Here is a 26484-nt window from a genome sequence, read left to right as displayed (position 1 = left end):
CAACAAACTGGAATCAATAATTCGTTGACTGTCAACTAAGAATAAGATTGTTCGAAATCAACTGAATATTCAAAAATTGACGAATTTTCAATAATTTTTATCAACGGCATACAAAGATCATGTGTCGATTGAGAAATTCCATGTGTTCAGTGTATTTATGTGTTCCCATTGATTTACTATATTTTGGTACAGAGGATGTTAACGTCTTCGAGAAGATAATCTGTTTTGCAGCCTGGAGCCTTAGGATGAAACTTGGTTTTTAGCGAAACATAAAACTATCCCAGAGCTACGCTATTGAAAAGTGCCCGCATTAAAATGTATGAATATCTCTAGGGACATTCCTCGAATGTTGTGCTCTGAGGCGCAGAGCGCAGAAACGAACTTCACTTCGTAATATTTTTCACTTCTTATGTTTCAACTGAATACTGCTGCCATTCAACTGTTTGATAGAGACATAAATCTCGCTACGCTTTCAATCTTTTATGTCTTTTAAAAGCTCTCCAAAACGCCTGCATTTTGTACGGAGAATTTTCCTTCCACAGTACTGCAATTTTCATTGGGATATTTTCACGTTAAGTGAATTTTATGGGATGGAAGAGTTATTTTTCATCGCATCACTTGAGGCGTTTACCCACTTCATAAAATAAAATTTGGCATAAGCACCACCGTACATTGCATCATCATAAGCAATTCACGTTTGCTTTAAAAAACAGACATTTTCAAAGTGAGGTTACCTCTGAATAAAGTAAAGCTTGTTGAAATATATTTCCGTGTTATTAGCATAAATTCCTTTTTTTCCATTTGGCCCCAGAGATTGTACTGCTTTTTGATGAAATATTGATGGTCAAATTGAATGAATTGAGCTATAAATTTATGTAAAATATCTCAAGTGTCCTCCGACAATTTCTAAAGTGTATATGAATTTAAGAAAGCATCCGAAAAACAAACGTGACATGTTATTTCCACTGTTTGTTTCCCTTTCGTTTAAAAGTAAAATATCATCTTATCCAAAAGTCCTGAAGCCGTATCCCATGTTCACCCTGCCGGAAACCATTATCGATTCCTTAAATATACTTCTCCGTTGAATAAACTATCCACCGTATTGTCTTCACTGCAATGCCGCCAAAGACGCAAACTTCAACAATTAGTGTTGAATCTGCTCAAAAGGATGGAACATGCCAAAAAGAGTAGCCCATCTTGCTCTTGGCCCCGTTCATACTGTCAAGTTCTTGGTTCAGAAGATAATCTTTCCACCCCTGCACAAAGAAGCTAGAAGCGAAAGATGAGATAACTAAAGAGGACGTGTAGATGAAAGCAGCAGCCTAGCAGCATCGTAATGGTTGGTGCCGCCTCCGAGCGACGTAAGCTCAGATTATTGATAGTATGTCGAAATAATGAAAGTAATAACGTAAGAGGAGTTCGTAGTGTTCTGAAGGACCGGTTTTGGGGGAAAGAGATTGCATTTCAGTGCAGAAATAGATGATTAGAACTGTTGTTGCATAACAGCAGATTTTGTAACACTTTCCGACAAGTAGAAGCACATAATCGGTTCTTGCCATGCCAGAAAATCAATTTGCTAGGTGTTGAACATTTATTTAAGTTTATTATGTATAAAAAAGTCTCAAAAACATAAACGGAAATTAAATTTCAAACGAGGTGTCTGAAATTAATCAAATATTGCATGAACCATGTCAGTTAAATGTTTCATTTTAAAACACAAGTCATTATTTAATAATAATAATAGCAGCAACGAGTTTTATGACTCACGGCTTGAAATGAGTTTCACGTAGTCCCGAAGACATAATCTCTAATCCACGTAATCAAAAGACATCGCAAGGTATCAAATTTCGCTGAATCTAAGTTCATCAGTTTGAAGCTATTGATGTCAGCTGAGACGTTAAACAAGCCGAGACAGGTGACATCGAGCTGACGACTGAAATACATAGAGAGCCCGTTGTTTGAAGCTTGTTTTGATAAGAAGACGTGTTTACCATTGTCACTAATTATCTGTTGGTGCAGAGGTGAATAGTCAGACTGAAAATAGATCCGGCAATGACGACGGAAGCTCCACAGTGGATCTGCTTATGCAGCATTATCATATATGGCAGTGTTTGTCCAACAGGACCTAATTAGCATAAATTTAGTCTGTCCTCACAGGACCTACTTAATGCGAGGAATCAAGTCATGTTCTGCCAGCGCGAAGCAAATTTGAATAATCAACATTAGCGGGCAAGTTTGAGAACAAACAGTTTAATGGAGTTTATCGATTTCACGTTAGTTCTAAAACATACAAACTGTACTTTCTTGTGTGGTTTGCAAAATATGTTACTTTACCAGGAAGTCAATTCAGTTGAGAAACAATGTATTCATTATAGTAAACCTCAATTGAAACCTGATAAATGAATTCTTCTCATTTCATTTCCTCATGTCATTTTAATTGAATTCAATAATTTGTTTTATCTTAAATATAGCATACAAGTAGTCTTACTTACTAGCAAAAAAAATGAAAATAATTATTTTTCTAAAACGAATATGAATATATGTTTTATGAATGTTGACTATTCATTAGAGATTAGAGAGCTTCATCCCTGTTGGCTTGTTCCTTAGTGCATAATAGTATTAGCGGCAGAGCGTTCTAGCGTGAGCGTGAAAACATGGGGTTCTTGTATGTCAATAATTCCTAGCAATCAATCAATCGTATAACTTTGCATGTTCCAAGTCGCAAGGCGCATAGAAAAGTTACAGTCATATATACCCAGTAAACATTAAATCGTATAACTTTGCACGTGATAAGTTACATATAAATTCGTATAAAATCACAATCGCATAAAATATCAATCAAAATATCGATCATATATATCTAAAATCGCATAAAATGCAAAAACACGATTTTCCATGTCATCGATGGATTGAGTGGTAACATTGTCGGATCAAATCGCATATCAGTCCGAAAAGCATCTTATATCGTTATATACGGCTTTATATGCGTACAAAATATGGCATATACATATATCATCTCCACTTTTGCGTGTAAATGCTAGTTATATGCATATGCATGTATATCGCCTCCAATTATAGCTATTCATACGACTTAATGTTGGCTGGGTAATATCCTAGCAAACATTAAATCGCATAACTTTTGCACATGCTAGATCGTATATAAATTCGTATCAAATTACAATCGTATAAAATATCAATCAAAGGATACATCATGTGTATCCAAAATCGTATAAAATGCAAAAACACGGTTTTCTATGCTATTCATTGATGGATTATGTCGTATATCGGTTTAACGAACTGCAGTATTACATACGCATGCAGTACATGCAGTATTACATACGCGACATGCAGTATTACATACGCATATTCTATTCATTTTATATGACGTAAAAAACATCGTTTGTCGTTATACAAGGCTCTATGTGCGTATAGAATATGGCGTATACATATATCGCCTCCAGTTTTCCTTGTTTATGTCAGTTATATGCATCGGATATCACCCAAATGTGTCTTGAATGTATGTATATCGCCTCTAATTATGGCTATTAATACGATTTAATGTTTGTTTTGTTCGATCAAAGTAAACATCATGTATATTTAAAATCATATAAAAGGCGAAACCCCTGATTTTATTCATCACGATATGTCAAGTCGCAATTAGGTATAACAATCATCGATTCTATTATATACACTATCGTCAAATCGAACAAATTAACATCATATAAGGTTAGGGAAAAAGAAATGTATTTCTGATCGAAGTTTGACGCTTTATTTAACATACTTAAAATTATTCAATTTAAGTCAAATATGCGCCGTTTTGTTCGCAAACTTGTTGCCATTTAGAAGGCAACTTCATTATCCCCCCTTATAAAGCCCCCCCCCCTCCTTATTTGCAAAAAAACTCAGACAGCCAGTTTTCGCAAGCCTCTTTTGAGGCCAACTTAGTATCATCAAGAGCGTTTTGCATGGACTGGAAGAGATGATAATCATTTGGAGCCAAGTCCGGACTGAACGGTGGGTGCAATAGGACATCCCATCCGAGCTCCCGTAGCTTCTGGCGGGTCATCAAAGATGTGTGAGGCCGAGCGTTGTCCTGGTAGAAAACAACACCATTCCTATTGATCATTTATGGCCGCTTCTGATCAATCGCCTGCTTCAAACGGTCAAGCAGCTCACAGTAGAGAACCGAATTAAGGGTCTGGCCATAGTTGAGCAGCTCATAGTGGATGATTCCCTTCCAATCCCACCAAACATACAGCAAAACCTTCCTGGCCGTCTATCCGGGCTTGGCGATGGTTTGGGCCGGCTCACCGCGCTTCGACCACGACTTTTTTCGCTTTAGGTTGTCGTACGTGATCCACTTTCCATCACCAGTCACCATCTTCTTCAAATATGGGTCGAGTTCGTTCCGTTTCAGCAGTGCATCGCAGGCGTTGATTCGGTCTAAAAGATTTTTATGCGTCAACTCGTGTGGCACCCATACATCCAGCTTTTTTTGGAATCCAATCTTCTGCAAATGGTTCCAAACGGTTTTATGGTCAATACCCAGTTCCTGGCCAATTGAGCGAGTGCTCACATGCCGGTCTACTTGGATGATTTCAACGATTTTATCGGTTTCCACGACGATTGGCCTACCAGTACGGGGTGTATCTTCGACAGCCACTACACCAGAACGAAATCGATCAAACCAACGCTGTGCTGGGCGAATCGTTACAGTATCGGGTCCATAAACTACACGGATTTTTTCGGCCGCCTTCGTTGCAGGTTTACCTCGCAGGTAGTAAAAACGTAAAATATGGCGAATTTCTTGCTTGGTGGACTCCATCTGTGACGCGCTATAACTTGAGATTAAAAAGGACAATCACAACACTGTCGAAACGACACTTGTAGCACAGATTGTCGTCTTTAAATAGCCGTATAGTATGACCCGATGCGATAAGTACAACACAAGATATGTTTAAGTGTTGCCATATATTGACAATATACGACATTTCTTTTTCCCCAACCCAATATATGCATAAAAGGTGGATGCAGTTCGTGAGTCGCATAAATGTATTATGAAAATCAATGTATTACTGCAAAAAACCGTATTGCATGCCGTGGGAAACTGTTCAACAGTAAATCATTAGATCATAAATGAGGACATATTACATCATATACAGTGTCGACACCTGGTTGGGATTTCCATTTAGAGAGGCACATTATCTCCACCATCTGGTAGATGGCAGAAGGTCCGAAGGCAGTTTGCATCTGCATCTCTTCCGTATCATATTAGCTTTAAATTGTAAAAATTCAAATGAAAATTTTTACCCCATGTTTTTTTAATTACGTAAAATGGGGTAAGTGGTTTTTTTTGGTTACTCAGAGTGCAGCATAATGAGTTGGCTTCTTTCGCTGTCTGTTGGTTCAATAGAAAATTCAATTTATTCCTTATATCATTCCAGCTGCAATGGCTCGGACATACGCGAAGAAAAGGCCAGCACCGGCAAGCTTCTTTAGATGCGGCCATTGGCGTTCAAACTACTACAGGAGGAAGACCCACTACGATCCCGATTAATGTCGAAGCTCAAATAGCCTCGTGCATTAAAACGATGGAGAAATGGGGGTTTGGCTTATCCAAGACCGAGGTTCTACAGGCCATCGCACGGTATCTGACTAAAAACAATGTTCCCAATCCATTCAAACATTCTTTGCCCGGAGATGAACATTTTTATAACTTCAAGAAACGTCACGGTTTATCTCAAAAGAAGGCTCAATCTGTTGAGGTTGCAACTCTTAGAAAAAGTAACTCATGGAGTTCCACCTGATCGAAACTACAATGCAGATCCTACTCGTGTGAAGGTTGTAGGAGAGAAAGGGAGAGCAGCACACCGTGTAACAGCAGGACCTGCCAAAGAGAATATTACCGTATTGGTGGGTGGGAAGGCAGTTGGTGGAAAACTGCCTCCACTGATTGTATTCAAAGCAAAAAACCTATAGACAAGCTGGATGGCATCTAAAGAAGGCGAGTTTCCTGGATTAACTTACGCAGCTACTCCAAACGGATGAATGAATACTGAGACATTCACCAATTATTTCGAGCGCCTATTTCTGAAAGTAATTCCGAAAACACGGTCAATTGTTCTGATATATTCTCATATCAGTCTGTTCTGATTCATCGCATATCAGTCTGAAACTGGTTGAAAAGACTATGGAGAAGCAAGTCGTGATTTTGAAACTCCCACCTCACACAAGCTATTTGCTGAAACCCATGGATATTTCGGTGTTCAAACCCTTTAAGCAAAAGTGTGATGAACGTTTGATTGCTTGGCAGCGTAAACACTACGGTGTGAAGGCTTCGAAATCGGTGTTTTCTTCACTTATTTCTCAAGCATGGAACCAAAGTGATCACTTCATCGGATGCTGTTCAAACACTCCTTATATCACCAAAAGAACACCAAAAATCGTGACGTAGGTTCTACTAAGTAACGTGTTCCAATTGCTAGGTGATTATGTTTTTTTCAATGATGGACTCAATTCGAAGAAAAAATAATGGGTTTTTCTCAATTGTCTTCGAATCTATACACTATTTAAGCTAATAAAAAGTAATAAGATATAGTTGCTTTATTTATTCTTATGATTGTGTATTATTATCATAAAAGGAACAATCACGATCCACTTACCCCTTAACATAGGGGTAAGTGGATCACCTGGTACACTATTTTCAATTCGCTTCTATAGTTGATCTAGTCAAACCCAAGATTCTAGTTTCATACCTGTATCCTTTACAATACCCTCAGATGTAATTCATGTTGAGAAGACGAGAAAATACTCCTTTTTTACAATGTGACACTAAGTTGAAGAAGGATTTCTCATTTTATTGTATCAACTTACCCCGGTGTACCTTATTCATCCAAACTAATACGGAAGCAATTGTCATGTATTGTCACTTTTGCATGCATATACCAGTTAGGCGCATCATATACCGCTCAATATATGGGATACATAATGATGTATAACTTTGCATATTACATTTCGCACGGTGACCGGAATAAATCGCCACAGTAAACAACTGCAACAGAAACAACCGCTTAGAAAAAGTGTAGTAGGCTAGAAATATTTGGCGCGGGAAAAACATCATGTGCCTCACATTTCTATTATAAATTTATTCTCTTGTTCTCGTTTTTCGAAATTTATTCTGAGGACAATGTAATGGGGACGAAGTCCCCATTTGGCGAGGATAAGGAATCGAGGCGGCCCATGCCGCCAAGATGACGCAATCCGAGTCCACCGCCGACCCGCCGTCGGAAGCGGCGGTGTCTCGCACGCAAACCTGGGATCCACTGATTGCCCGGTTAGTTTGAAACATAGGATACGATCCTTTAGCAATGTCCGACCGAGCTCTAGCGAGCGTCGGACGGTATACGTCTGCCCGGGGCGTTACGTTTGCCTGGGGCGATACGTTTGCCCGGTTAATTCTTGTTTTGAAATACAATACCGCGCCACAATATTTATAGCCTACTACACATTTTATAAGCGGTGGTTTCTGTTGCAGTCGTTTTCTGTGGCGATTTATTCCGGGAACCATTTCGCACATAAAGTGGGATCGAATTACAATCATATATATTGTGAATCAAAGTAGACATCGTGTATATATTACGAGGGTCGATCAAAAAATAAGTTTCAGTGCCTCGGCAATCGCGGAAAAATAAAGTTAGGACAAAAAACAAAATAATTTTCGTAATCTACGTTTTGTTTTCTATTTTTCTACATAATCGCGGTAACGTTCGAGGCATTTTTCATAGCGTGGCACGAGTTTTTCTATTCCGAGCGCGAAGTGCGTAGCGTCCAACTTTTTGAAGCACGATGTAACTGCGTCACAAATTTCTTCAGTGTTATAGAATCGTTGACCGCCGAACGCCTGTTTCATCACCGGGAATAAGTGATAGTCGCTGGGGGCGAGGTTTGGGGAGTAAGGAGGATTTCGATTAAAATTACGTGTGATAAATAACAAAAATATATCGCTGGTCCAATTTATTTTGCAGGTTATCCTTCTCAGGTTTCTTAAGGATAATTCCTCCCACGTATTGTAACATATAAGATATTCGAAATTTCCGTTTCATCGACTGGTCGATAGTTCACGTTTGCATAATCACATCACTTACCTTACCATCGCTTACCTGATTATTACCTCTCTCCATTAATAACTATCCCTTCCTGATAATCGCAGAGGAAACCCATTATTGAGTTTTCTATACCCTTATCAGCCAACTTACCTCTGCCACACAAATTTCTACATTACTCGGGAATTAATCAAGCAAATGAAACTAAATTTGTCATATCGACGTTTTAGGGTGCAATAAATGATTCTATGGTGGTTAGACTCTCCACCCCCCTCTCTAAGGGGGGGGGTGTACTGCCGTACAAATGAAACACAAATTTCTGCATTACTCGAGAATACATCAAGCAAATGAAGCCAAATTTGGCATGTGGAGGTTTTAGGGATACAATAAATGTTTTTATGGTTATTAGACACTCCACCCCCTCTCTAACTGTCATACAAATAAAAAACAAATTTCTACATAATTCGAAAACTAATCAAGCAAATGGAGCCAAATTTGTCATGCGAATGTTTTAGGAGACACAGACGTTTCCATGGTGAATAGACACTCCTCCCCTCTCTCTGAGGGGGGGGGGCTCCCCACGCAATTTGAGATGTGAGGGTTTTTGGTAAGAGAAATGTTTCTATGATGGAATGATACCACCCTCCCCTGGAATGGAGAGGGGGCCCCATAAAAATATTACACATATTTCAACCAAAAATATTCCAACCAAACATGACAATTGAAAATTTTTGGAAAACTCTGAAGAAAAAAGGGAAAATTCGGAAAATTGAATCTCCATATGTTCTACGCACGATGAAACGCACTCCTATATCTTCTTCTATCCATACCAATAAAAAGTATCGCCAAATGTGTTGATAAGAGCAGAACTTGAAGAAGGAATTGTCTGATTTAGGGCTGTCTTTATTCTATCGTCTTTCTGTATTAAACATGTATTCCATGTAATGGAGAAACATGTTACTTGCAAGTGGTTGAAAAATCTTGAACGATAATTGTGTCTGAAAATAATCTGATATTATAATGATGAGTTTTGTTAGAAACACTAGGAATTTTATAGTAAAAGTTAAATTCAATGGGGTCGATTAGAAGATCAATCAATGAACAGTTCCGCGATTGGACCCATGAACTTGCTCATAGTAAGAAAACGTGAATGTTTGAAGGTATTTGGCCTGATCCTCGAATACACTTCACGATGGAAACGAAATAAACGGCACGCCATTGAACTACGTTTTACGAGTTAGTGCAGTGTCGAAGATAATAATAAGTTTTCAGGCAGAATGAGGCACTTTTCAAATAAAAAATCATAAATGAAAATTAACTTTTTCGTATCAAACTGGTATTTAATGTGAGTGGAAAACTTTGTTTTCTTCATGTGATATAATAATCTCATACAAAAATTTCATCTGAAGATAATTTGATATTATAATGATAAGTTTAGTGGGAAACTAATCTCGTATCCAGATGTCGACACCGTACCGTTGTCATCGCGGATGCGTTTCATTCCGTTTCCACTGTGAAGTGTATTCGAAGTGTATTCGAGATTCAGGCCCATTGATAACAAAAAAAACAAATTTTGGGCGGGACGAAGTATGCCGGGTCAGCTAGTATTGAATAAAAAATTACCCCTTCGTCTTAGATGATGAATAATTAAATAAATAATGATTGCACCGCAAACCGAAAGGTAGTTTTGAAAACTCAACAAGAACGAAAATTCTGTACAGGCTCAGTTGTTGCTTTGACGAATTTTTTTTTTATATTTTTGCAACAATTTTTAAAAATGCCAAAAATAGTGTTTAGAAATTATCTGCAATTTTGCAAATATTGAAATATTGCAGTAAGTTCTAATGTTATCCTCAAAGCACATGTGAATGTTACATATTGATAACTTCAGCAGTTTTTCGTTTTGGCCAATCGGTCAAAGTTTGGAGTAAAATAGTGCGATGACATTGAACCAAAAGTTCAGAATGATATGCGTACCTACCCTCAAAATGAACAATTCGAATTTTTTTGTTTTCATGCGTTCGTAAGTACGAGGATTGCAATGAGTGATGATACTCACACGTATACAAACACATTCGAAATTTTATTGAATTATTCATCATCAAACATGAAGGGGAAATTTTTCATTCAAATAAAAATATCTCTGTGTTGAAAAATACTACAGAAACGTTACAGGGATCAATTGAAAGCTGATTGAAACGGTTAAATGGATTTGCCATCGACTTAGTTGGCAATTTTTCTATTTCTTCCCGTTATTTTTGTTCACTACACACACCAAGATAACAATATATTCGTAAAATAAACAGATCTGCATGGTGGAGTACGAATTCCAGTTTGAGTCACTGTATGTTTCTGAGTTTCAAAAATGACAGGTCTTGACTGTAACTCGTAGAATTTTAGCATTCGGATTATGCCCTTTTTAACAATTTTCATATCCGTCACTCGGCAAAGAAATCTTGATGGATTGATTTCCATTATGAACACTCAATGATATCCGTCATCATCACTATTGCATATATATTTCTGGAGCTTCTTATTTTACACCTAACGATTAAAACAAACAAAAAAACCAGTTTCACAGTAGTAAACCAGTATCGTCAATTATCTTCTGCATGTTCGGGTGTGATTTTTAATTTAGCGCTTTCAGATAAGAACAGACACTGATTCTCAATGATTGGAAAGGAGAACTCAGTATCTGCACCCATTCTGAATTGTGTGGATATGGTAATGCCTCAAAGCGTAACATATGTCTTCCCCAATATCAATATCGAAAAAAGAACATCGTCAACATCGGCGGGGGCATTTGTATAACGATTCATGAAATTCGCACCATATCTTCCCACGAACTGAATCAATCTCGTACAGACGCACAAACACAAGGATCCGCCCCCGACGGTCCCATAAGCTGTTTGATTTTTTCCGTCAGCGCCCAGAAATGTGAATTTTCGTCAGCATAAATTTATGCCAGCGTGTATCTCGATCCGTTTCAGTGTCGAATGTCATTCGAGTATCGATGGTTTGTGTGTCTGTTCCCACTCGAATCGGCGAGAGCTGTGGTTCGCGACATGTTATCAATATCTGCCCGATAGGCTAGATTTTTTTCCTTATCTGTAAGTTAGTTAGCAGTAACGATTACCCACATAAATCACTGATTGATTTTCCTTTATTTTATTTTTTTTCTATTTTCAGGTACGCATTTACTTGATCCATTCTGTCGCTTACGTAAGTAAACACCTTCGATAGTGTTACGCACTAAGAATTTTGGTAGGAAACGAAGTCGTCACAAGAGAATTCCTTGTATTCCAAAACACTTTCGACTTCGAATGAATACCAATAATGAAGATGATTGATGTTGATAGATCTACACAAGCGAGCACTGGAATGTTATAATTGATTATATTAAAATTAATTGTTTTTCTTGTTTATGGAAAATTTCAGCTAGATAGATTATTGAACGAATCACTCGCTCATTCCATAACGAGCTCAAAAATTCCAATTATCTGTACGAAAATTAATTAAAAGGCTTTGCAATATTTCCTAGAAAGCAAGACATGATACAGTTGCTCTTCACGTAAGGAGCCACATCACTGCCACATGTTAATACTCATGAAAACATCACCTATTTTTCATAGCATTCGTCGATTTATTTGCCCATTGTGTCAAGTCTATTTATTGTCGCTATTCCAATATGATTGCTCTTGTTTTTGCGATGTAAAGTATACGTCTCGCACATATATCGTATTCCAACTTTGACGAATACACTTCCGGTCACACTTTTTACCTTATCTGTCAATTCAAATACCACGTCTCTACAATGCGAGGGAGATGGTACTGACAGTGAACATGGCTGTGTACATGTCGCAAACGAATGTGAGAATACATGACGAGAGCCAGAGATATGCAGACTGCCGTTGGTCCCAGCTACCGAATTATCCCATACGGGTTTCCTGAACACAAGGCAATGACTCAATATTCCGAAAAGGTACCACACTATTGATTATATCGCAAGCACATATTCCTTGGATGCAAGTAAAAACATGGGTCAATGTCCCATATCTATGATTTCCGGTTACAAGTTCATAAATCACGGAGGCAACTGTGCAGGGTCACATTTTTGCTCCCTTTTCCTCTAACAAACCGATCCAGCGAACTATTTTGTTCAGGATGAAATACTAAAAGACGACGGCAAACCGATAATAAAATGAAACGTGCTGATACTGCAGCACATTCCATTTCTGTATCCACTCATAAAGATACAATCTCGATTTCCGATACACTCAAGCTTTCAGCAGTAAACTTTTGCAAACATGCCGAAATTCGACGCGCGGAAGATTATTCTTTTCCTGCCCAAAGGGAAGCAAGCGAAACTGAAAACCATTCAATTTTTTTCGTCATTCATCTTATCTACCTTGTGCGCCGCCCCCCCTCTCTATGGTCTGTGTCTTGGGCTTGTGTGCATAAACTGGACCTTTATCACAATGAGATGAAGTTTATGAAAAAATCAATACTTTGTAGCAGTTGTCGGGTGGTGGGAGAAATCGTGCATTACTCGGAAAATGCTTAAATTTAAAGCAAGCAACGAACGGTTATGTTGCTAGAGCATTGGATTCCGTTCGACTTATTCAACAAATTGATAAATAATTCTCGGCCTCTAAAAACAAGAAAAGCGGTTTTGAAGTACGAAACAGAATTGGAATTCAATCAATATTTTCTGTTGCGCAATTATATGCAATATATTTCCGGTCCTTGTAATTTCATTCGTGTCCTCGCAATCTCGGTTCATTATGGCTATTCATAGTAAAAGGTTGGAGAATCGAAGGAAGGAAATATATACGATTTCATTTCGGACTCCTTTTGATTGGAAAGGCTTTTTTGCTCATTTCAATAGCCTTTCATGCAGTTTACTAGAAGTAAATATGAATAATGTGCATATACTGGAAAATCATGGTCGCGATGCTGAGTAACTACGACACCTCAGACACAGAAACTATAATAAAAAGCCAAATTGTATTATGAATTACAACATGAATATGGGATGAACACGAGAATTCGTACGAAAATTGGTGGAACAACTTTTAAGTTATTCTCGTGATGGATATCACACGAAAAAGAAACATTAAATATAATTTATATATACAAACATCATATTAAAACATATTGTTCAGTAAACATCTCAAGTTCACAAAAATAAATAGATCTTCTTTATTTTACATAATCTTATATATCACATAGTGTATATGTCACTGTTTTTTTTCGAAAACGACCGCAAAGGGATAAATTTAGGCTTGAAAAGTACAAATGTTGTTGCTGTATTTACATATTTCAAATATCAAATATCAGCAGATCACCGCTATTTCAAATGAGCAATTCCAAATGAAATCGACAAAACATAAGTATTTTTGATTCGAATGAAAGCTTGTAATTCGTTTCAGTTGGAAGAAATATGAGTTTTCCACAGCATTTGAGATTTTTTTGACTCAAGTGTATCTTTCGAAAAGGTCGTAACGGTTTTAGTAACAGAAATCTTTTATAAATGATATATCTCAAAAACTATGAGTCGTACCGAAATAGTGGCATAGAAAGAGTTATAGACTATTGATGTTTAAACGTGAAAAAAATATACACTGAGAAAAAAATCAGTACTCTTTTTTTCACAAAAAAAAACCTTAAGTTGCAATGGCTAAAATACGTGTTTTTATTTTTTCCTAATTTTTTTTCATATAAAATAGAAGTCATGTACAAAATTTAAAAAATCAGTCTAAGATGGTAAAACTATTTTTGACAAACTTTGTGGAACATCGAATTTTTTCTGAATTTTCGAAACATTTTTATGTTTACTTTTTTGTACGTTAACAAATGTTAATAATTAACGAGGAGTAATTTTTTCCTCCTCACAACCCCTTCATGTGCAAGCGATGAGACCGGGCTTTAGCACACGAGTCTGGGTTCGGCTCATTCTCTTCTCTTTCGTAAAATATTGAGATGTGCTCAAGAATACCTCGTTGCACCTCAACATAAGTGATGCACATGTGTTGGTGCTCGCGAGACTTTCTCGTGTGCCTGCCTCAATGTGACATTTGGTGCTGTCGGGGGAAGTTGTGCTTCTGGTGTTCGTAATTCGGTAATATGACACGTAGAATAATTAGTGATGAAGAACTGTTTCACATATATATCACTGCTAAAGTCATCCAAACAATTCATTCATTTGTTGCACACAGCTCGCGATGTTTGTGTGAGATATGAGGCTGAATAGGGCAAAGCACATTGTCTCTTCTACGAGCTGTGCGAGATCTCAGAAGGCCTAAAGAAATGTCACTTTGAGGCAGGTACACGAGAAAGTCTCGCGAGCACTAATGCACGAGCATCTCTTCGTGTACACAACACATGTGCATCGTTCGCATCGAAACGCGACGAGGCATTTCCTGAACACATCACAAAATTTTACATAAGAGAAAAGAAAGAGCCAATCCCAAGCTCGCGTGCTAAAGCCCGGTCTCATCGCTTGCACATGGAAGGGCTGTGAGGAAGAGAAAATCGATACTCGTCTCTCGGAATTTCAGCGCGCACAGGAAGTCTGCTCGCTCGACTGCCTCGCTCATTTGTTGCAGAATGCTCCCAACGACTTTGTGAGATGCGAGACTGGATAACGCAAAACACACTTTTGCGTGCTGTGCGAGATCTCGGAAAGTCTACTTTCAACACATTTTGGCTGGTTCATCACTTTTACTTCCATTTTTTGAAAGAATGTCGGGAGTGGGAATTGACCTCGTGACCTTTAGCGTGAGGAGTATGGATGTTACCACTACGCAAAAATAATATTTCTAATTTAATGTCTTTTTTATAGTAAATAGGCCCTTTGAATATGTTTGTCGTACTATACCGTCATGTTCATGAAATTTCATGAATTTGCTTATTATAAACAACAACTTTTCCAAAATATTGGTATCTTTAATGAACATTACAATAGCTTCCATAGACTTGAAGACCCTTGTATGTTGCCGAACTAGCTGCAGTATATCATGCAATTAAGATCATTGAGTCCTTACCAGCTGATCATTATTTCATTTTCTCGGATAGTCTTAGCAGTATACAACCCATTCAATCCTTGAAATAACAGACGAAGGCATCATATTTTCTTATCAAAATTAGGAATGCATTGAATTTTCTTGTTGATAAAAGTATTCGAATCACTTCCATTTGGATTCCTTCCCATTGCTCTATTCATGGTAATGAGAAAGCGGATACACTCGAAAAGATGGGTAGTATGCAGGGCACAGTTTTTGAAAGACAAATAGCGTATCGGGAATTCTTCTCCATTTCCCGACAGCAGTCACTCACCAGTTGGCAAAACCAATGGAACAGAGATGAGCTTGGGAGATGGCTATACTCTATTATCCCAAAGTTTCAACGAAGGCCTGGTTTAAAGGGCTAGATCTTGACTGAAATTTTATTAGTACTATGCCCAGATTGATGTCCAATCATTCCGCGATAAATGCGCATCTCTTCCGCATAGGTCTTGCTACTAACAATTTATGCAATTGTGGTCAAGGATATCATGACATTGAGCACGTTGTTTGGTCATGTAATGAATTTGGCAATGAAAGAATTAAACTGGTTGCCGATTTATAGGCTCAAGGAGTACACTCACGCATGCCAGTTCGCGATATCTAATTTTATGTTCCCCATATATGTCTTCCTAAGAAGCGCTAATGTTATTATTTAGGTCGCATCTCCTACTCCCACTGTCCATTCTCCCTTCCTTTCCTATTACACAAGCAGAACTTAGTACCCGTTGAGATAAGATCATTACAGAAGCTATTAACATAACAAGGAGGCACTCATTACCAAAGGATACTGTTGCTACATCAACTGGCGATGTAATTGTTACGACCCACCACAGGCACTGTTCCAGACAAGGATAATACCGACGAGACAACGAAGGAATAAATTATATATTTTTTATATTGCACTGTGGTTGCACTGTAGTTTTAGCTAATTAGACTTAAGTTAATGATTATGTAGTTATAATATATTCAAATAGTTTTAAAATGTATTGCTTGATGGTGGCTCTTTATCCACTTGAGCCTAATTAAATAAATAAAAGAAAAAAAACTTTTCCAAATACATCATTATGGTGAAAATATATGTTTAGGAGTTACGTTGAAAAACATTTGAAGACATGTGGATTAATACAAAACGTAGCGATATTAAACTTTTTTTTTTATCTCAATACAAATTTTGAACATATTACTCGTGTTGCACAATCAAAACACAAACAGTTTTTGAAGTAGAATTGAAATCCTAACAACACAAATACACCTAGTTGATTCAACCGAACATTGTGGGTACAAAAATAATTACCTTGTTTTCGTTACGCCTAGATTATACGTGAAGTTAGGTATCTTCAAGGTACCTCTGTACCAGTCCAGGGAATAAGGTGGAATTCGAAACGGCGATTAAGGAGATCTGGGAGAGCATTCCGTCTACAGTGACCAGAAAACTCGCCGATGTTACGGCGTTTGCAGGCAGTGCTGGATGCCAAAGAGGCGTACCAAACACTAGAGGATTGATTTCTGTTATCTATTAACATTTCTAAATTAATTAAAAATGAAAAACTTGAACTGTACACTCAATTTTGCTGCGTCTGAGTTGAAGGTTTTTTGTTTGTTCTTTAAACACGAAGTAAAATTTTTTTTAATTTTTTTTCTTATCACTACATATGAGTGAAAAGAGTAAATTATATGATGGATATAATTCGTTTTATATTATTTATTTTCTAACCCCAAAAAACGCAAAAATGCCGAACCAATCATGTGTGTACACTTAATTTTGCGATTGACTATATGAGTCAAATGAGTTTTGTTAAGGAAGAATTGTCAACACCGCGAGTAATAGCTTTAATGTGTTCTTTTTCGTTTTTCTCTTCGGAACCGAAGAGACCTACCTAGAGAACTTGAAATGAAGAAACTGATGAGTCGTATTATACCAAATTCACACTCAAAATAACGAAAATATTTGTTTATACTGTGCACTTGCACACATCCAAACATATAATAGCCATACATTACATAGCTGTCACCAATACAAACATAGCTCTAAATTAGAAACATCACCGTCTCACGCAGAGATGCCAGCTTTGCTGATTTTTCAGGATTTCCCAGACTTTTTGACATGTCCCCTGATATCCTGACGAATACTCAATTTTGCTTGATTTTTCAAAAATGATCCTGATTTTTCTTGATTTTTGCAATTTTTACTTTATCAGAATAAAAATAATCCGTAATAAATATACTGGGATCCCTGCTAAAGTTTTCCTAGTTCGAATTAAGAATTGTCATGACAGCCTACAGAAAAAGCTCTCCGGTTTGCACATATATAATGCTTATTCTTTCTTTCGTTTAGTATCTATCTATTCCGAAACCATTCGCGTTATCAAAGGAATAGTGTCGACATTGAAGCTTGGAGCTTGAAGAAGGCGTGAAAAGTACTCTATCGGATTAGCACGTCCGAAGGCAGTTTCAAATCGTTATATTTTGAGTAAAAATAATTACTTCGTGTTTTTTTAATGCTTTAAGTGCGTAATCTTGACATTTACCTAACCATTTGTCTATACATTTCCTGGTGTTTCCTCAAAAAACGTGTTCCTCTATTAAAGCAATTCATGTTCGATACGGAAAGGAAAATCTTCATTCGTAATTTTTATTTTAAGAGCGTGTTTAGCCCACCTGAAAATCCATTATTATTTTCCCTTCACATTGACATAGTACAAAGCTCAATACTGTCAACGCAAATTGAACGAATAAACATTGCACGAGATCTTTTTTCCTCCCACTCTAGATAGATTTACAGACATTTCGCAGATTTTACATGTACAATATATGAGTTTATATGATTTGAAAATCGTATAAGAATATGTAATATTCAAACACAAATAATCAAAATTTGCAGGCATCTGAAAAAGTCTGGTGGCTCCGCATTCGATCTCGAAGCAGAATTCATTCATTATTTTTGAACCTTCAAGACACTCCGTTAAAAATTTCATTAATTGCGATACAGTCGTCATCGAAGTGATTTTTATTGCAAGTCAATTATCCTTTTCACAATACGATACATTATTTCGTAGTTTGGCTGAGTGGTGCTATTCTACCAGCTAAATTAATCGGATATTGCACTTTCAGACATGTTCAGGTCCTTGCACAATTTTCTTAAGGACAAAGATCTTCGATTCTATGGGCAGCATACAAATACCTGTGTTCAATGAGGAAGCAAAAATGTTCTGGGAGAACAGAGCTTGTAAGCTGGGTGAGGGATAGTGAATAATTGTGGAGCAATACTGTGCATATAAAATTAAATAAATATATGACTGCCTAAAAAAAATGATGCTTTTGGTTTCCCAAAAATCGGCACGAACTTTCGGGACAACCCAATATGAGCTATTCTGATTTCTCCCAGATTCATTGATATTTTCATTCTTCCTGATTTTTGAAAATAATAGTTGGCAACCTTAGTCTCACGGTGAAGTGGTGAAGTTCAACTGGTCTCATAGAAATTGTACGGACTTGCGTTGTTTCTATTGGTACCGGGTGTCGATTTTTATGCCATGATAATTTTTTTATGTGACAGGTACTGCAGTATTGAACGGTAATCACAAGCGAATCCCCCGGTATAGTATATGTAAAGCTGGCCACGGGAGCAATTGAAACAGTCGTAGGAAATATTTTGACATAGGACTACGTCCTTCATTTCTATATGGGGTGTAAGTTAAAAGTTTCGAAAACGAGAGCGTTACGCTGGAACAAGATTTTGAGCGTTAATACCTCTTAACAACTGAACAAATGGTATGATAAACATTTCATTCCAAAAATGTAATGTCTACGCGTTGCATGCTTCTTACTTATTGATCCAAATACTTGTTTCAATAGCTTCAAAATTGCTTTCATAATAGGCTATTGAAATCCTAAAAATCGGAATATGAGCAGGTGCCCGCTCGGTTATAATTGCGCAGTGGTACGATCGCTGGAATATGTGTGTTTCCCTAACACAGACTTCAAAACGAATGAGCCTGGGGAAATCGAGATTGCAAAATAGATGCAAGGTGCGATTACTTTTGTACTCGCATGCATTTCCGCAGATCAGATTGTGTTTCCCTAATATACATTTCAAACTCAATGAGCCTGGGTAAATCGGCATTGTAAATACGTGCAAACCGGTGGTACTTTCGTACCCGCCCGCATTTCTGCAGACCGGATTGGGTTTCCCTAACACAGATTTCGATTTCCCCACTGAGGAGTCCAAGTAATCGGCGTTCAAAATTAGATGCAAGGTGTGGGTACTTTTGTACTCGTATGCATTTATGCAGACCGGAATGTGTTTCCCTAACACATATTTCTAAACCAATGAGCCTGGGAAAATCGACGTTGCAAAATAGATGCAAGGAGCGGGGTTTTCTATACTCACATGCATTTTTGCACTCAGGAATGTGTGCGGTCTTCAAAAAGCGGTATGAACACAACGCTTTGCTCGGTTATTCCAGACTGCATTGGAAGATATCCCTTCATGTATTCAGCTCACTGAACTTTTTCCGTTCTACCGTTCCGTTTGGTAAAATGTTGATAACAATTTGCTGCAAAAACCTCGATAATGTCGGTTGAACAATATGTGTTCAACTTACATGTCAAAATCAAAACTGAGTGCCTGAAACTCATCAAATCAAGCAAATTTGCGGTTCAAGAAGTACGTACACATGGGAGATGCAATAACTTCAGAAGGAAATGTAAGATACATTGATCGTTTAGCAATTCTCCCGTTCACATATTTTGGAAGACCGCGATAAATGAATGAAATGAACAAGGCATCATGCCATACATCAGACTTGCAATGAAGAGCATAATCTACCACAATGCAAGAATTGACCTAAATTGGGATTAGGTTGCAATTTAATTCAGAAATTGTTAAATTCAATCACATGGTTCAATCAATACACTCAAATGATTACTAAGGCAATGGTACTCCAACATTAACCTTGCGTTTATATCTTAGTTATAACCCTCCCATTGTTTTTTTTAATCTAAAACGTCTATTCAAATAATACCCTGTAAAAATTTGTTTAAATAACATAAACTCAGAACTGGTGTTTGATGAAGTTTACCTAAAACAGTTTCACTCAGACTCGATCGAATTTTGATTCGTTTTTCGTGATGTTCGTGTCGTTCATGTTCGTGATATAGTGTTTCCAAATCTCCAATCGTCTGACGTCTGACATCAGTCGGCCTGATCACTTAAAAACATTACATAGAACATATATTAGAGACGAAAAAGTAAATTTCCATTCGAATATTTGTATAAATAGTGAGTTTACCCACGAAACACGAAGCTCAATGTCGTCAACGCGAATTCCAACGTGTATAATAACAACCACTTCAATCTCACTGAAACACATATGAGAAATCGATTCTCCGATTTTTTCTATTATATAATATTTCAAAATCTTCAAAGCTTTCTCGCTATACAAAGATTTATTGAGTGGAAACGAGTGGAAACCAGTATGAATACATCCCAAATTATTCGTTGTCGAGTGGTGCGAGGACAAACAATTGTTCATGTACGAATATAAATAGATTTGTATTTATAAAGATGAAACGCCAAATGTGTTGCTAAGCTCAAAATTCTAGAATGGATCGTCCGATTTAAATTGTCTTTGCGGAATTATATTCGTATCCGCCAATTATAAAATGTTATGGCGAGAAAAAATGGAAAATTTCGAAAGGAATTGGGATAATTTAGACAAAATGAATCTCCCTATATTCTGCAGTTACATCGTGAAAAGTGTTGTACTTTGTTCTACTAATATATTTGTTTCAAGTCGTTTCAGGAATATTCAAAATGAAAATATTTAAACATTTTATTTTTCAATATTTGGTTAAATTTGTCTTCACCAGAAGTATCACCACTCTGATCAGCTTTACAGTTACGGCAAATCTTTGGAACACAACTTCAAATGCATTCAAATATATCAAACATACCAGAATCCATTTCAGGGCGGAGGGAAACATCCTCAGAATAAGAAAAGTTTGAAAAAACACTGTAAAATTATTATATTTTGCAAGATTGACAATCATTCGTTAACCAACTGCCGAGGCATCCAGACGTAGAGTTGTTTGCGTCTGTTGTACCGTTACAACAATACCGTTATTGGCTTCGTGACTGGTGGAGTGCTTTTGTTTTCACGCAAGCGGGTTTGTGAATGTCGCGTGTGATCCGTGCTGTGGAGAAGCGGAATACCAGTGCCACAATCAGCGGAGAACAAAGGCTGCTACAGCGGACGCTGTGACCTTTTACTGGTGTCAGATTATCGGCATTGTTGTTTTTCTTGTATTGCCGTATTATCACCGAGGTATACCGATTCATCGCATTATTGGCCGATACACCATCTCGTCTGTATCAACGTGGTCTGCCGTTCGATTTGGTGCAACGAGGTACATATAAAATAAATATAGATATAAGATTATAAAATTAGTTAGAACATTTAATATAATGGAGAATGATGAGGGATCTCCAGAAATGGAGACCTCCGACTCTGAAACCATTTCAAAAAAAGTAAAAGTAGTTCGTCTGGGGACGAATCTGCTCATCCTAACAAACCCCCCTCGAAAAAAATTGCCTCCTCCCTCCTCCCTGAACTCACAAAAACTCCCACTTCTCCTCTCCCACCATCGATTTCACTTCCTTCTTCTGATATTTCCGAGCCAGTTCAAACCTCGTCCTCGTCTTCCTCTTCTGTTGTATCCTCTCCCCGTGTCAAGGTTTATCCAGAAGATGCACCTGGAACTGGTCCCTGGGTTGTTTTCTTCCGGCCCAAACCAAACGGAAAAGCGCTGAATGTTATTCAGATCACGAAAGATCTGACAAGATACTACTCCTCCGTAATCGAAGTTTTAAAAGTTAGACCGAACAAACTGCGTGTTATCGTGAGTGACCGGAAACATGCAAACGGTATTGTGATCGACCAGAGGTTCACCCTAGAGTATCGTGTCTACGTGCCGTCCCATGACGTAGAAATCTCGGGGGTGGTAACTGAAACGGGTCTGACGTGTAAAATGATAAAAGAAGGATTTGGAAAATTTAAAAAACTCCCTTTGGTGAGTGTTAAAATCTTGGACTGCCGCCAACTAGGGAAAGTCTCCCAAGAAGGGGAAGAGACTAAATTCACACTGTCCGACTCGTTTCGAGTAACTTTTGCTGGTTCCGCCCTCCCTGACTACGTCATGGTGGAAAAATTGAGGCTGCCTATGCGACTCTTCGTGCCAAAGCCCATGACTTGCCAAAAATGCAAGTCAGTTGGCCACACTTCAGCTTATTGTGTCAACAAGGAGCGCTGTGCCACTTGCGGAGAGCAACATGTGGGCGAATCCTGCAGTGCGACTGAGCATAAGTGTCCATATTGCGGAGGAGCTCCACATGTACTCTCAGCTTGTGAAACATACAAGAGTCGCTGGGAGAAACAGAAGCGCTCTTTAAAGGAACGCTCGAAACGCACATTTGCGGAAATTTTAAAGGGCGCTTCTCCACTGGCCCAGCAACAACAACAACCAATCTCCACACACAATGTTTTCTCTACGTTGCCAATTGATGAAATGGAAGCGGACACAGCTAGCGGGGGCACACCGCTTATTTTCAAAGGGAATCCCCGGCGCAAAAATATGACCACTCCCAAAATTCAAGAACAAGTCCCCCCGGTGATACCCCCTGTTAGCTTGCCCAAAAAATCGAGTGCAGCGGACAAGCAAAATCAGGTTTCTCCTGGCTTCCGTGGGAATAGTTCATCTTTGAACGACCCAGCACTCAAGGGGACATCAAAAACCCCAACTGTCCCTGTTTTTCCGTCCAGTTCAACTTCCCAATCGGGATTTATAAAGTTGACTGACCTTGTGGATCAAATCTTCACGTGTTTTAATGTTTCCGACTCCATCAGAACCATTGTTATCTCAATGCTTCCAGTATTAAAGACAATTTTGCAACAATTGATGCAAACATGGCTCCTCCTTGCAATGATTATCTCTCTTGATGTCTAATTCAAATAGAGAGGTCGGAGATATCACTGTTTTACAGTGGAATTGTCGTAGTCTTATCCCTAAATTGGATAAATTCAAATTTTTAATTCATAACTCCAATTGTGATGTTTTTGCTCTGTCCGAAACTTGGCTTTCTTCGCGAGATTATGTCTCTTTCCACGATTTTAATATTATACGCTTGGACCGTGATGACAGATACGGAGGGGTGCTATTGGGGATCAATAAGTACCACTCATTTTTTGGAATTGACCTTCCACCTATTGGAGGGATCGAAGCTGTTGCTTGTCATGCAAACATCAGAGGCAAAGACCTCTGTATTGTCAGCTTGTATTGGCCTCCGAGAGCTGCGGTTAGCCGCAAGCAACTTGTTGACATGTGCTCACTCCTTCCTGAGCCACGATTGATCTTGGGAGACTTCAACTCTCACGGAACTGCCTGGGGGGAACAGTACGACGACAATCGTTCATCGTGACCTTTGTAACAGCTTCAATATGACCGTTTTGAACACTGGGGAAACAACACGTGTACCTAAACCTCCTGCTAACCCAAGTGCTCTTGACCTCTCGCTTTGCTCGAATTCACTATCGTCTAGATTGCAAGTGGAATGTAATCCAGGACCCCAACGGTAGTGATCACTTGCCAATCAAAATTTCCATCACCATTGGGTCGAATTCTTCTGAATCTATAAACATGGCATATGACCTCACAAGACACATTGACTGGAAAAAATATGCGGACGCGATTGCACTAGCCATCAATTCCAGAGATGGCTTACCTCCATTGGAGGAGTATAACTTCCTTTCTCGTTTGATCTATGGCAGCGCAGTTCGCGCTCAAACGAAACCCATCCCAGGTTCCACTATTCGCCGAAGGCCTCCCAATCTATGGTGGGATAGCCAGTGTTCCAAGCTTTATGTGGAAAAAGCGAATGCATTTAAAGCTTTTCGGAAACGTGGAACCCCTGAAAATTTTCAAACGTATTTAGCCCTTGAAGATCAATTTAAAAACTTAATCAAAGGGAAAAAACGTGCTTATTGGCGAAATTTCGTGGGTGGTTTGTCACGAGAAACGTCAATGAAAAAATTATGGAAAGTGGCTCGAAACATGAGAAATCGCTCTACAACGAATGAAAGCGAAGAATATTCACATCGATGGATTTTTAATTTTGCACGGAAGGTTTGTCCTGATTCCGCTCCTGTGCAAAAAATTGTTCGAGATATACCACAAGGTAGGTGCGATCTTGATTTCGAGTTTTCGATGGTAGAATTCTCTCTTGCTCTGCTTTCATGTAACAATTCTGCTCCGGGATCGGATAGAATTAAGTTCAACTTGCTGAAAAACCTCCCTGATGTGGCGAAACATCGCTTATTGAATTTATTCAATCGGTTTCTGGAGAATAATATTGTTCCAGATGATTGGAGACAAGTACGAGTTATAGCTATTCAAAAACCCGGAAAACCCGCGTCCGACTTCAATTCGTACCGCCCAATAGCAATGCTGTCTTGTATACGGAAATTGTTGGAGAAAATGATCTTGTTTCGCCTTGATCGATGGGTTGAAACGAATGGCCTACTCTCAGATACACAATATGGGTTCCGCAGGGGCAAGGGGACGAATGATTGTCTTGCGTTGCTTTCTTCAGAAATTCAAATGGCTTACGCCGAAAAAAAACAAATGGCTTCAGTATTCTTGGACATAAAGGGGGCCTTCGATTCTGTTTCAATAGAGGTTTTGTCGGACAAATTGCACTCTCGGGGTCTGCCGCCTCTATTGAATAATATGTTATATAACTTGCTTTGTGAGAAACATTTGAACTTTTCTCACGGAGATTCGGCAGTAAGTCGGGTCTCTTACATGGGCCTCCCCCAGGGCTCATGTTTAAGCCCCCTTTTGTACAACTTCTATGTAAGCGACATCGACAATTGCCTTACACAAAATTGCAGCCTAAGACAACTTGCAGATGATGGAGTGGTGTCTGTCGTAGGATCAAACGAATCCGACCTGCAAGGACCCTTACAAGATACTTTGAACAATTTTTCAATCTGGGCCATTGGGCTAGGGATCGAATTCTCCACGGAGAAAACAAAGATGGTGGTTTTTTCTAGGAAGCATAGACCAGCAAAACCAAAGCTTCAACTTTTGGGTAAACCGATCACTCATGCTATGTCATTCAAGTATCTTGGGATCTGGTTCGACTCCAAATGTACTTGGGGGCCCATATTAGGTATCTGAGTAAAAAATGCTAACAAAGAATAAACTTTCTCCGTACAATTACCGGCACCTGGTGGGGAGCCCATCCCGAAGATCTTATAATGTTGTATCGAACAACTATTCTCTCAGTGATGGAGTATGGCAGTTTCTGTTTTCAATCAGCTGCCAAAACACACCTCATTAAACTCGAGCGAATTCAGTATCTTTGTCTCCGTATCGCGTTGGGATGTATGCCCTCAACGCATATCATGAGTCTCGAGGTTTTGGCAGGCCTACTCCCACTAAAAGATCGCTTCAATTTATTATCTCTTCGGTTCTTCATCCGGTGTAAGGTTATGAACCCATTGGTGATCTGAAATTTTTCAAGATATCCATGGATATTCAGATTACCAACGATCTTCGATGAAAAGTATGGGGGTATCAATTGTGATAATATGTACTTTACTGATGGGTCCACTATAAACGAGTCCACAGGATTTGGAGTGTTCAACGAATTTTTTAGCACCTCACACAGTCTTCAGAATCCTTGCTCAGTGTATATTGCTGAATTGGCAGCAATTCATTGGGCGCTGGACAGCGTCGCCTCACGACCTGTTGAACACTATTACATTGTAACGGATAGTCTTAGCTCTGTCGAAGCTATCCGTTCAGTGAGGCCGGAAAAGCACTCGCCGTACTTCCTTGAGAGAATACGAGAAATTTTGAGTGCTTTATCCAGACGCTGTTATGTCATTACCTTTGTCTGGGTCCCTTCACATTGCTCAATTCCGGGTAACGAGAGGGCTGACTCATTAGCAAAGGTTGGTGCAATTGAAGGCGACATTTATCAGCGTCAAATCGCCTTCAATGAATTTACCATCGTCCGTAAATGAATTCTTTAGTCCGTAAAAATACCATCGCAAACTGGCAACGTAAATGGAACGAAGATGAATTGGGCCGGTGGTTTCACTCGATTATCCCTAAGGTTAGCCTCAAACCATGGTTCAAAAGTCTGGACTTGAGTCGGGACTTTATTCGCACCTTCTCCCGACTCATGTCCAATCACTGTTCGTTAGACGCGTTACTCCTTCGTTTCAATCTGGCCGGTAGCAATCTCTGCA

At 38.6% G+C, this 26484-nt stretch overlaps 1 protein-coding gene across 2 annotated transcripts in view; it reads left to right on the top strand.

Annotated features, from left to right (window-relative positions):
• Nucleotides 1–26484, top strand: part of LOC129765067 (MOXD1 homolog 1) — a 123477-nt gene that overhangs the window by 40928 nt on the left and 56065 nt on the right. The window contains exon 2 of one of the 2 annotated variants that reach the window (XM_055764904.1): nucleotides 11292–11324. The exons of the other annotated variant lie outside the window; for it this stretch is intronic. Within the exon in view, the coding sequence (XP_055620879.1) occupies nucleotides 11292–11324 (33 nt within the window). The remainder of the gene's footprint in view (nucleotides 1–11291; nucleotides 11325–26484) is intronic. 2 annotated transcript variants of the gene reach the window in all.

This window comes from Toxorhynchites rutilus, chromosome 2, assembly GCF_029784135.1.
Source record: "Toxorhynchites rutilus septentrionalis strain SRP chromosome 2, ASM2978413v1, whole genome shotgun sequence".
Lineage (NCBI taxonomy): Eukaryota > Metazoa > Arthropoda > Insecta > Diptera > Culicidae > Toxorhynchites > Toxorhynchites rutilus.
The sequence above is the reverse complement of the archived record's forward strand: the minus strand, read 5'-3'. Positions and strand labels throughout refer to the sequence as shown.